Consider the following 13,163-nt stretch of genomic DNA (forward strand, 5'->3'; position numbering starts at 1 on the left):
TATCAATAGTGAAATCATTAAATTATCCATCTATAATCTCGTGTACATCAGTGTTCAGATAATGTGAAAACCAACACCAAAACAAAATAGCAAGAGCCAAACACTCGCTGACAAATTTCGAGAACACCACGAGAATCACTATGAAACTCGCTTTCGCGGATAATCGAGGTTCCACTGTATTTTCATGACATGATACCATCAACTACCAGAATAATATTTCCATCCTAACAAACATAACGTGTAAAATTCTGCTGATGCTCGAGATGCGTCGAAAAGCATGCGACTGAACAGAAGATAAACTAAAACAATAATGATACATTTCCGTGGTGAATAATCCGAATTTATATTCATTTATTACATTTAAAGCTCGCAAACCAGCTGGAACAATTTAAAAAAGTCAACAGTCTCGAATACAATTTCACGCACATTGTACAAAACAATAATATTACAAATTCATTTCTATTCAGCATCACAATTCATCTCCACTACCAGTCCGCAATCACCTTGCGTTCTAGCTTTGAGCAGAACCAACTCCTGCTGCTCGGTGGCGATTGCCAGATAATGGAACTTACATTTCAATAGCGAGGACTGCGGCAGGGACAGCCCGGTCATCTGAATCGCTGGGGAAGCCAGCTTGAAGCTACTAATTTTAACGAACCCTTGCATACCGCGGTAGATGTAGATCTGGACGGCCCGGAGCGATTCCAGGAAGGCAATAATGGTTTCATCTTTGAGTTCGAGTGCGGCGAGATGAGACGGACGGTGACAGGGTAGCACCTGGTACAGCTTACCTGTCTGGATGTCGAAGTAGATCTGCGGAAAAAGACGTATATTATTTGCCCGAACATTTTCCTCCCAATTTCTCAATTACTCACTTTGATCGCATCGTGGTCCCCCTTAACCATGGCGTCCACCGTAACCGAAACCGCTACCAGATGTCTCTTTTTGTTGCGTGGTCCCGCTTTGAATGCTATAATCTCCCCGCCGAATTTTTCCGGGAAGTGTTGATTCTCCGCGATGAGAATACCACCCAGTGGTATGTCTCGCGCGATCGTTGCTTCCATCGTGTCATTCGCATGGAGCGATGTGTATGGAACATTTCTAGGTGGGCTGTCGTGAGTATGAATCTCCGATTCGTTAGTATCTGATCGGTATTGTGTTGATATGAGTGTACCAGGTTCAAAAAGATCACTTTCGTCCGCTGCCTCATACGAATGTTCTGGACCTACAGTTTGCAGGGTGTAGTTCCTTGACATTCGATCGTACATGGATTGGGTGGAGAAGAGTGCAATTCCAGTCGTTTCGTTATTGCTTCGTTTCGAACGAATGATGTCCCTTGTTTGATTTGTGTTTGACAGTAGAACTAGTGTCTTCCCGTCACTCAAAGACAATCCCAAACCAACTTCGCTTGGAATAAATCGGTATCCCAAAATGCTTTTCGGAAGCGTCCAATGTTCGAAAACGCTTCCGTCCACGCTGTATTCCATAACTTTGTCTTCCTTGAGCAGATAAAAGCTGGTAGATTTCAGCGGGTCGGCCTTCACCGCATCCGCTGCATTAACTTCTGCGGCATTCCACATTTGTTGCAGCTGAACCCCGGTGAAAAGCCAGACACTTACTCCATGGATCTCGCACTCTGTAGATTTATTGATTGATCTCGTTACAAGATATACTGCTCGGTTGTCATCGATCACCGTGTCCCACTCCTCTACTCGGCCGGTATTGGATTTAAACAGTGGCACAAACGCCTTCCCAACCGGATCCCACTGGAAGAAGTGACTATCGCACTCGGTGTTCAGCGCCAAAAAGTGGTACCCCAAATGATCGAAGAAGTGAAACGATTGGATGTCTTGATGTTCGTTGATAACCTGTCGCTGGACGAAGTACTTGAAGAAGTACGTCCGATTCTGGGACTTGTCGACCAGGTCCTTCGTCGAGGAACAAAGCGTCCGGAACTCGGACCGGACATCATTCAGTCGTTCATCCACATTCTGTCTAACACTTCGCATCTTCTGAACAATTTTATTGAATTCTACCCCATTGATTACACCGTTTCCTTCAACATTGGCACGGAAGTGTACATTCGTGGCCGATACGTTCGCGTCGATCACTTGATGATCGCGACCGGTACGCCACAGACTGTTTTCGTACCACTGGTTGAAGTCTACCCCGGAGATCATGTCATCGGTTTGGAGCGATTTTGCGCGCAGATTTTGGAACGTAACGGGTGATTCGATCACCATTTTTGGCCCCAGTACCACGGGTTTGCCGAAGGGCCTACCATTGATGACCGGTGGGAGGGTGAGCGATTTGAGAACTCGGATCGAGTTGAAAACTGTGGGCATGCGAATCCATTGGGTACCGTAGGTCTGGGGGAAAAATCCTTCGTTACACTGAGTCAACAATGGAAGAATGGCTATACTTACCATGAATGTGTTCTGCCTTTCGTATGGGAAATGAACACCGTTGATAAGTCCCCCAACCTCTAGGGGTTGGGTTATTGTTAGCTCGTCTATGTACAGCTCGGTTTGGATGTTTTGATCGGTGTTCAAAGTGATCAGCATATCTGTGGGCTGACCGTTCAAGTACTGAACGTTGATGTGATCCGCCCCCAAAGTTCCCGGTTGGAAGATAGTTTTAACTGAAATTCCCAAATTGTTCAGTATGAGTATACCTGTATCAGTGGACCTACATGATTAATGTCTTACCGTATATCTCCACGTCTTTATTGACCATGATCCCATTACGGATCCACGTATCGGGGTTGAATCCATCAATATTCGGTGTAATGAGATCTCCGTAAATTGCCATATCTTTCACGTAGACTGAGTCCATGAATACTACCTCTCCCATCAGTTCCACCGGCATTTCGCTGTTAATTCTCACAATTTCATTTGCAATGTTGGAAATATCTATTCCTGCTAAAGTGTTGATAGTGAAGTCCTTTTCAATGATCACATCATCCAAGAACGTTATTGGTTCGGTGAAGATGTAGTCCTGATCTTTTCGGATTAGCGAGCGTAAATAAACATCCACATTGGGAATGTGGTTGAGTGAACCGTTGATATTCAACGAATTGATTGATACTTTATCGAAATACATATCACCATTGATCACGTGCATATCCCTGGACTCATCATATTGATACAGATCCACCAGGTCCTGTACGGGTTCCCCGTTAAGAAGGCCATCTATCTGGAGATTTTCGACGGAGAGTTGACCAATTATTTCCAGGTCGCCGTGCAGAACGATCGTTTGATTCTTCAACGCCATATCTTGAACATCGATATTGTTGATGCTTTGGGTCTCCATATCACCACCTACGATGAAGCCGTTTGTGAACACTTTGGTCGCGGTGAACTCTGTCACTCCCGTTGATTTCAACGCGAGATCCTGTACGAATTCGTCAAAGTTAACATCGTTCACAAAACCATTGACAGTGAAATTGCCCTCAATGTAGAGCGGATCCAAAAAGCGCATTGTTCCCGGGATCCGGTTGGTTCGATCCAGCCAGATAACATTATGCAGCAGTTCATCAAAGTTAACGTCATTCAGCATGTTAACCTGTATATCACCCTTCACATAGAGATTTTCGATCGGAATGTTCCCCATCAAAAGATGACTCTTGATGTTGTTAACACGATCAAGCTCCTCTCGTAGACCACTCAAATCCTGCCCGTTTACGTATGCTGCTTCAATCTGTTTGGCAACAATCAGCTGCTCGATGTAAAATGGAGCTGTGATGTCTTGTGGTCGCGTCAAGCTAAATCGCAGCTCGTCAAACGTTGGCAGATGCACATTGCCGATCGTCTTCGAAGGTCCGTCAATAGCCGAGTTGACAAGCTTCAAATGTTCCACCTCTAAATCAGTGATGTCGATTTCTCCGGTGAACACCAACTCATCCTGCTCGATATCCATATACTCAGATCTACTTTTAGAGTTCAACGCCTTTTGAATCCTCAACTCGTTCGCTTCGATATCCGGATACGGGGAGTCGCTTGGGTTCTGAAATATCAACGTCGCCCCCGTATATTGATCACCGAAGATCTTGATCGAATTGAGATCCATCTCTGTGACATTCAATCCATCAAACAGTCCATCAATCGTCAAATGTTGAATGAATATATCTCCACTGATCTCCGAGATATTCAACACCTGGTCTGTACTGCGCGTCACGAACTCATCCAAACTGTGACCGTTGATCATGTTGGACGTAAGCGTCAAACCGCCCCGGAATTCCGCTGACGCGATGCGTTTGGTCCCCACGATCTCCACGTTCCGTTCAGTGTCGTACACAACATCGGCAAGGATAGCGTCAAGATCGTTGCCATTCATCGTGTGCTTTACAATAATTGGACCATCGACGTGCAGCTGATCGAACTGGCAAGCTGTTTTGATGTGGGACGCACTCAGCAATGTTGGACTGCTCAGGAACTCGTCCATATAACTGCCCCGTATGGTGCCTTTCACTTCGAGTCCCTCCGAAACCTGCAGCTGGCCGATGGTGATGTTGCCCGCGATGTGCTGGTCGTCGTGTAGAGTGATAAGCTCACGTAGATCGGTCCCGTTGACCGTTCCCTCGACGGTAAGAGTGTTGATGTCTGAAGAGTGGTATTGAAATTAGAAATAAGTTGGAACATCGGTTTCAATTATTAGGTTTTAATCCATAATGCGCAGTATTATTTGCACAGCTTGTCTAGTAAAATTGATTTTCGTTGATGTACAAGAGGAGAGCGAATGAAATAAATTGTCATTAAGTTGTCAGTAAGTGAATAAGTAACTAGCGTTTTCTTTTTTACCAGTCCTGAATTTCTACTGTGGAGCGCCTGATTACAGCAGTTTAGTGACAATACGAAAAAAAACCCTAAGTGGATACTTGCAAAGGTCTGGTGCGCCTAATTTCGCGGTCGAGCTGTTCGACAAAGAGAAAAGCAAGTGGACGAGATGAGTAAAGCGCTTGGGAGGAAGTTTTCTGACGTCTAATGTACCGGAGAATCGTCAGAAGGTGCAAATGAGGAGAAACTTTTAAGAAGTTCGTAGCGGAGCTGCAAAGTGCTGCGAAGCTTTCCAAATTTGAAGACAACTTGGAGAAAGAACAGCGAAATCAGTCTACATTAAAACGGTGGGATCGAGTACGAACGTTGAACGTGGATTGCGAAAAGGTGTTTCTGTGGATTTCAATGAGATTAAATTCGACATATTTTTAGTATACCGCGTCCCAAAACTTCCACTCATATTGGCAACCGATGCATCATCATATGGTGTTGGCGCAATGCTGAGCCATCCGTAATCGAATGGAACGGAAAGGTCAATTCATCGTGCCTCTAAAACATTTGAACGAATCGCAACAAAACTACATACAATTTGAGAAAGAGGCGTGTGTAATTATATTTGGGGTTAAAAAGTTTTACCAATACCTCTATGGACACAAATTCAGTCCCGTAACCGACAACAAGAGTGTTGCTCAAATCTTGGCGCCTCACAAAATACTACCAATCCTGAGCGCAGATGCAGTCGAAATGAAATTACCGATTCAAGATACAGTGGTAGACATTCGTTTAGCCGCACCCTATTCTTCTTTAATATTTTTAAAAATAAGTCAATTCTTTGTACAGTTTTGTTCATAAAAGACTGTTATTGTTTATTTTCATCGAATTCATTCTTAAAAAAAAAAATAAATTCACTTTTTGTTTTCTAAGTAATTCAAATATGTGAAATCAGGGTGGACATTCGTTTAGTCGCATCCTAAAATTTCAATAAAAGGAAATTTGTGCGGCAAATTCCGAGTCCAATCGGTAGCTAATATTTAGTATGTCCACCTCTATTTCGGATCACTTTGAAAACTCGATTTGGCATCGAGTCAGACAGCTTTTAAAGTCATATTGTTGCCTAACACTCCTGAATTACTGCCTTGAGACTGGAAATGTTGTCAAATTGTCATCCGCTTGCATAGACCATCTCGGCCAAGATTCTCCAAAGGTTCTCTATGGGATTGAAATCGACTGCAAGCAGGTCATTCAAGAAGCGGAATGTCCTTCTCTGCAAACCATGCCTACGATTGCTTGGAAACGTGGATCTATGCATAATCCTGCTGAAAAAACGACATCCTCGGTAGCGTTGTTCTCAATATGGCCAATCAAAACGTCCTCCAGTAATTGAAGATGCTTTTCGGAGTTCATTCGGGTGAAAATGAAACAAATGGGAAGCTTGCTGTGATAGGAAACGGCTCCCCACACTGTCAAACTTCCGCCCCCAAAGTTTCGCTTCGATCTGACGACATGCCGTTGACTTAAATTGTATCAAAAGCAACTGTAACAGTCCGGACCATCCAAATTGAACTTTTTTCGCCGGAAAATACGACATTTCTCCATTCTAGTTTCCATGCCATGTATTGCCGGGCGAAAATGAGATGGTTCTGCTTATGGGTGGCGGTCAGTTTCGGTTTCCCTTGAGGTTTCTTCCACATGATGTTTGGTAACTCATTCAAGATGCGCGCAATATGCCTCTTCGTTATTGGAACAACCGATTCTGATTTAATGTATGAGCAGGACATCGTTTCCTGGTTGCTTCGTGTCTTATTCGACCTATAAGACGCAAAGTAACTTTGATGTTCCCATTTGTTGGTCGTTATATCCCATATTTCTGGCACTATTTAAAGAAATTCCGTACCACTTTCTCAGATCGATCAATTTTTGTTACGATCAAGCGATTAGAAAACTATTGTTCACTGAATATCTTTATTATTTTCCGCCCCTCTTCCGTCAATAGAATACCTTTCGCCATTCCTTTAAATTCTACGTAAATCACTTAGCTGACCAACTTCTTACGTTGCACATCTAATATTTATCTTGTAAATTGAACATTCCCAAGTATTTTTTTCAAAAACCACAGATAAAGGGTTGGTGATTATGCGAAAACTCGATTTTTATGCCCTGCGGCTAAACGTATGCCTCGGGAAAAAACGACGTTTGAATGTTTATATCCACCAATGCCGCCTTGTGTGTGTGTGTGTGTATGTATGTGTGAGATTGTGACGCACGTCGTTTCAATAAAATGACTTAAATATACTATCACTACAGCAAATCAGTATCCCGATGAAAAGAACATTCCTAGTTGTTTTGTGTAAGTGTTTCAAGTATTTTTTTTCAAGTGCGGCTAAACGAATGTCTATCACTGTAGAAATAACCATAACTTCATTGAAGAAGTGGATCTCGTTAAGGTGAGTCAAATCGAAATGAAGAGCTGGTGGATTACACCAAAGAGGACTCTAACCTGAAAATCTATATACAGTGGAACCCCGATTATCCGCGGAATAGTCGGCCTAGCTCACCGCTGATCACGAAAATCGCAGATAACACAACAAATGACTAAAAATGAGGTGCAAACACAAAAAATACAGATATTTCAGTATGAAAACAATGATTTATCAATACAGGAATCATTGCACTATCTATCTGTAAGGTCGTGTACACCAGTAGTCAAATAATGTGAAAGTCATGAGCAAAACAGAAGAACAAAAACCTACCACTCATTGTCAAATTTAGGGTAGGTACATAGAATTACTATGGAACTCACTTTCGCGGATAAACCGCATATAAAAATGGATTTCTGTCTGTCTGTCTGATTCTTATGCACTCGGAAACTACAGAACTGATCGACATGAAAATTGATATGTAGGGGTTTTTGGGCCCGGGGAAGGTTTTCATGATAGTTTGAGCCTGAGTTTGAGTTGAGTTTGAGGGGAGGCTGCCATACAAATGAAACACAAATTTCTGCATTACTTGAGAATTGATCAAGCAAATGGAGCCAAATTTGGCATGTGAAGGTTTCAGGGTGCAATAAATATTTTTACGTTGGTTAGATACTCCTCCCCCTCTCTTAGGGGGGGGGGGGGATACTCTCATACAAATGAAACACACATTTCTGCATTACTCGAGAATTAATCAAGCAAATGAAACATTTATTCCATGTAGCGGAGAAACATGTTATTTGCGAATAGTTGAGCAATCTTGAACGAGAATTGTGTTTGAAAATAATCCGATATTATAATGATGAGTTTTGGTAGAAGTACTAGGAATTTTATATTAAAAGGCAAATTCAACGGGGTCGATTAGAAGATCAATCAATGAACAGATTGGACTCATGAACTTGCGCTTAGTATGAAAACGTGAATGTTTGAAGGTATTACAAACAAAATAACAATAACAAAAAACAAATAATGGGCGGGACGAAGTTTGCCGGGTCAGCTGGTATTGCTAATAAATCTGAAATTTGGAAGGCACGTTGAAGGACGGGACTTGAATCAACCAGAGCGAATTCTCGATCCAAACAGGTTACCCAATGAGAATCACACAAGTCTACATTTCGCCTGAGCTGCGGCGCCGAGTTTTGGAGGGATTACGCACAGAACATTTCGGTGTATCCAGAATGAAATTATTGGCCCGACCGTATTGCGGGTGGGAGATCGTTGGCTGTGATATAGAAGATTTTTTAAGAGACGGAGTACGGGAAAACCCCGTGAAAGTGACGTCGCATTGCTGAGAACGAGGTTCAGAGCTATTCCAGCGAATCCACGCATTCTTTGTTAGACCGTTTCATGGACTACACTTTTTCATGATTGTAGGTTCATATACGAATACATATACTATAGGATGAGATAATTTCCGATATGGCGACAGATACCTCCATCGACCGTTTCCGAGAGTACCTAGTGATCTATGAAGTTCCGTCAATCGTCGTCAATTATCGAGGAGTTCAATTTATTTCAGACCAATTCCAAAAGATTCGGAATCAAGGCAACATCATGCGAAAAATGGGAGCTCCTTATAACCCAGCTACGAATAATTCGTCTAGACTTTTTAAAATAAACTGAAGGCTTTGAAATGTTAACGAAAAGATGTACAGTTTGATCTCTACAAAATTTTATCTTGATGGGTTACCGATGAACAGTACACTCAACAAGTGGAAAGTCACCATCTATGCTGGTGTTTGGGAGCCAGATTAAGTTCAGGTTTGATTTGTTTGTTCATGTTAACGCACCATTTTGCGATCAACGAGAGGATTGCTGCATGAGATTTATTGGGATCTTCCCAGTGGCAGTTCTGTGCAAAAACTGAACGATTAGGTAAGCTCCACTATATGCTCGAGTTGCATAACGGCGGAATCTGGAAGCGGCATGTGGGCTATATGATACCAGGTCCCAAAAAGCAGAATATCGAAAGTGATACCATGATGGAGGTTTTTGATAGTAACTCCAGTCAGTCAGATGTCTTTGAGAACAATGGCAATGTTATCTGTCGCACCACCAACACCAATTTCGATGAATCCTACGGCACCTTCGAGACCGACTGTCGAAAAGGTTCAGAGCGTAACGCGGACAGGAACTAAATATATAGATAGTGTAGGTTATGGCATAATTCTGTTAGAGGGGGAAAATTGATAGGATTTTACCCATAATTCACAATATGATTTTCGCAAACCTGTTTACCAACATTGATTGTCATTGATGTACAAGAAATTCTACTACGGAACGCTTGATTATAGCATCAATATACTCACAGGTTGTGTTCATAAATCGCTTGTGTCCGGTCACGATCGCTTCCCGCGGGCTGTTCGACAGCAAGAAATCGTCGGGAAATTCAAGTCCATTCAGATGGTACACCGTGATGTTGGGATGGTTCAGTATTAAATTTCCTTCGATCTTAAGTTCCGCAAGTCTGTTCGGCCGATTTTTCAACACGATATGATTAATGATGTCACCCCACGGAATCCCGTTGATGGTCTGGAAATACAAGCTTCCATCTAGCACTAGCTTATCCGCAACCAAAACATCTACATTCTCCTCGGGACTAGCAGCCCTCATTTTCGCATCAATCTCCTCCAAGTCAAGCTTCATTCCGTTGATGGACTCTGCCACCGAGACATCACCTAGAACTTCCACCGAGTCGAAATGCAGCTTTTTCCAGCGACGATTCTTGCAGTTGAAATACACCGTGGACTCACTCAAATCCACTCCGTTAACCATGCCTCCTTTCGGGAGAATAATATTATACGCCTCCAGCGATCCTTCGAACACTATCTTATCCTCTAACACTATCGTATCACCAGTATTGAACACCAGTTCACTCGCCGGTATTCCATTGACCGTTTCGAAGTTCAAATGTTGCACTTTAAGATTCTTCACATGCATTTCCCTCAGCGGTTCCTCGGTGTCACGAGGTTCCCGTATTGTGAACGGTTCCTCCACCAATCGTCGCACGTACAGATCATCGGTCACCAGCGATCCACCAACTTCTACCTGTCCATGCACGTGCAATGGTTGCTCCAGATTCAACGAGAAACTATCGTTGTGTCGTCGGACGGTGTACTGCAGCTGATGTTCCAGCTGGGCCAGTTCGGCTTTATCGTTTTCCATATCCAAAACCATTGTGGGAACGTCGATCGCAGTGTCTGCGTAGGTCCACGTGACATTTCCAACAATGATGCGATCATCCGGCCAGCGGAGCGCCGAATGCTGATACACAACGTTGGCTTCAATGTGACCCATGGTGCAGTTTTCCAGCAGTATGCGTTCTTGGTTCATCAGACTTGGCTCCCCGATCAGCGCCAGTGCCTGTCGTATCACGATATCCTGGTACTCGATAATCCTGGTGAAGGCTTCGATCGTTTCGTGAATCTCGTTAATCTTCTGGGTGATTGGATGCTCTGCCGAGAGCATTTCGATGTGTAGATGGAACAAACTCGAATGGGCTTTGTAGCGAGGAACAATCATGGACACTTGTTTGCCCACTTGGACAACGGTAGAACCATGGATACCTGAGGAGCGGTACAAGTCCAGCAGACACGACACTTCATAGTCGTGCAGCTCATCTTCCACGTAGCAAGGGATGTTACTCCGTATGTCGAACGACTCACCATTCCACGCAAAGAGTTCCAATCGCTGCAAGTCGTGCGTTGAGAAGGTCGTTCTGTGCTGTACCAACAGGATCAAGTCGTCTCGATAGGAGCTGGTAGGGATTTCGAAAAATGCTTCAACTATTTCAAATGCCTGCGTTGGGAGACTTTGTGTTTCGAAATGTTCGTTCGCATAGCGAACGATTTGTGGATTCTTTCCGCCAATCGCAATGTATGCGTAGCGTCCAATCTGGAAAGCTCCTACAGAGTTCAGCTGTTCCGAGGTGAAGTTTGCGATTGGCGTGAATTTTCCACGATATCTCTTACCAGCTTCGAGGGTGTACACATGGGCGGTATCATTTTGAGGAAACGCAATCAGAAACTCGCTCCCAGTATTAACAACACCAACTGTCTTACAAGGAAAGTTCAGTTGAAGCTTCTGCATCAACCAAAATTGATGCTGTTCAAATTGAAACTCGTACAGGGTAGCTGAAATGGACTTTTGTTTGTTCGGGTGTGTTCCTATGAGCAGAATCATATGGATATCCTTAAAAGTAAACACTTTAATAAGTGTCGTTATTTTCAGCAAAGGCCATCGCCACTCTTCCTTCGCAACAAAACCCGTGCTATCTCTTATCGTGTACCAAACTAGCGACAGTTCTGTCGCAACAATCAAACAACCAACCGCCGACTCTTCCGTCGTATCCCATACTGTAGTAACTTCAAAAGCCGTAGGCAGTGTCTCCATCGGAATCGTTTGCTTCAGCTCGTATTCGCCAAATTGTTCGTAGAGGACCACAATACTCTCGTTGCTCAGCCCAAATATCATATGCTGATCGTTGGTCTTGTGCTTCAACGTCTTCCACTGGAACACACCCTCACCAAATGTGAAATTCACATCCTCTCGGATCGAGTTAACGATCAGTGAGTCCCTGGTGTAGTCACTTATCTCAGGCGGCTCGCCGACCCTTCTCAACGTGTGAATGAAGGTGTGATTCACAATCTTCTCGTCAATAGCCTCGTGGAACGCATTCAGCAAATGACTTTCACGCACCAATTGTACCGTCTTATCGGTTGTGTCGTTGTTTTGAAGAATTTCATGACGCAGCTCCAATGCTAGGTCTTCCTGTCGATGTGGTGGCAGAGCTTTGGAACTGATCTCTTTGGCTAAATTTTTCGCCGCGCTGGGATCCTGGATCGCCCCAGGCGTGGCGCTTTCCGTGTCAGAACCCGCAAGTGTGTGCTCAGGTTGGACGATCAAAGGCGCACTGTTATCTCCACGGACTTCGAGAGATTGCTGCAGGATAAATCTCTATTTGAGGTTTTGAATAATAATGGCGGAGATTTATTTTTACCTTGCATAGGAAAACTAAAACAACAGTCAATATTGTTGTGCCCAATTTACCCATCTTACAAACATGCCCAAGGATGAGTCCACAAGGTCACGAGAACAATGACCGACTGTGATAGATCGCAGAAGAACGAGCTTAGTCAGAGTCAAATCGATGGCGATATAATAACCTAGTTTCATCGATAATGTGTCTATTGTGTTTTGAAAAGTCGACGATGAGATGATTCCTCTCCTGCTGGTAGTCATTGTTAACAGTCGAGGGGTTTAATGATTATGATATTGCAATGTGGGTTAAGAAGTAAACTTAGAGGCACAATGTTGTGTTCACAGACCTTCACTAAATTCTTTTATATTTTCTTCATCATATCTTAAATTTCCCTCTTGTTCCTTCCGTTATTGTAAATTTTCGTGCAGAAAGTAATTAGAATTTTATTCCTATTTAACATCCGTTCGATCGATCTCTAACGGATAGACTTCCCCGAGTATATGTACATTGGCAAAGTTAACTGCGTCAATAACTATCGTCGAGTAACGATGCTTTGTTTGTTGAGTGAGATATTCACCACAATAAATCGAACTAATAGTCGCAGAGAGTGCAGGCTCCTTCAGGAAAAAAAACTTTAAAAGGCGGTTACGTACATAATAAATGAATGCAAATATTCAACACGGGTTCATCCGGCATAGATCCACGGCAATAAACTTCATGTGCGAATGCCTTGATTAGGGAAGTAGAGTGCAAGATTTAGGTCGATTCTAATCACGTCGACCTTCTGGAAGTGTTTTTATCGATATTTACTACTCCGATATGCGACCTAGGATCTAGACTTCAAACTCCGCTTTCAAAAGGATTTATTAACTGCGACAGTAGAGGGATTTTCTGTCCTCGGGATCCCTCGAGACAAACATCCAGCTTCAATGA

The 13,163-nt window shown here is 43.3% G+C and overlaps 1 protein-coding gene across 2 annotated transcripts; it reads right to left on the reverse strand.

Annotated features, from left to right (window-relative positions):
- Positions 1-318: 318 nt before the first annotated feature.
- On the reverse strand, positions 319-12,381 carry LOC129780074 (uncharacterized). 2 transcript variants are annotated; one of them, XM_055787988.1, is made up of 6 exons: positions 12,249-12,381; positions 9,559-12,190; positions 2,709-4,601; positions 2,427-2,641; positions 876-2,369; positions 319-813 (listed from the first exon to the last, which is right to left on the reverse strand). In XM_055787988.1, exons 1-6 carry the CDS (start codon positions 12,300-12,302, stop codon positions 460-462), a joined length of 6,642 nt encoding a protein of 2,213 aa, XP_055643963.1. In that variant the 5' UTR covers positions 12,303-12,381; the 3' UTR covers positions 319-459. The 2 variants fall into 2 exon arrangements, with proteins under 2 accessions (XP_055643963.1, XP_055643962.1); XM_055787987.1 differs by having other exon boundaries at positions 9,559-12,205; positions 12,249-12,345.
- Positions 12,382-13,163: the final 782 nt, after the last annotated feature.

This window comes from Toxorhynchites rutilus, chromosome 3, assembly GCF_029784135.1.
Source record: "Toxorhynchites rutilus septentrionalis strain SRP chromosome 3, ASM2978413v1, whole genome shotgun sequence".
Taxonomy (NCBI): domain Eukaryota; kingdom Metazoa; phylum Arthropoda; class Insecta; order Diptera; family Culicidae; genus Toxorhynchites; species Toxorhynchites rutilus.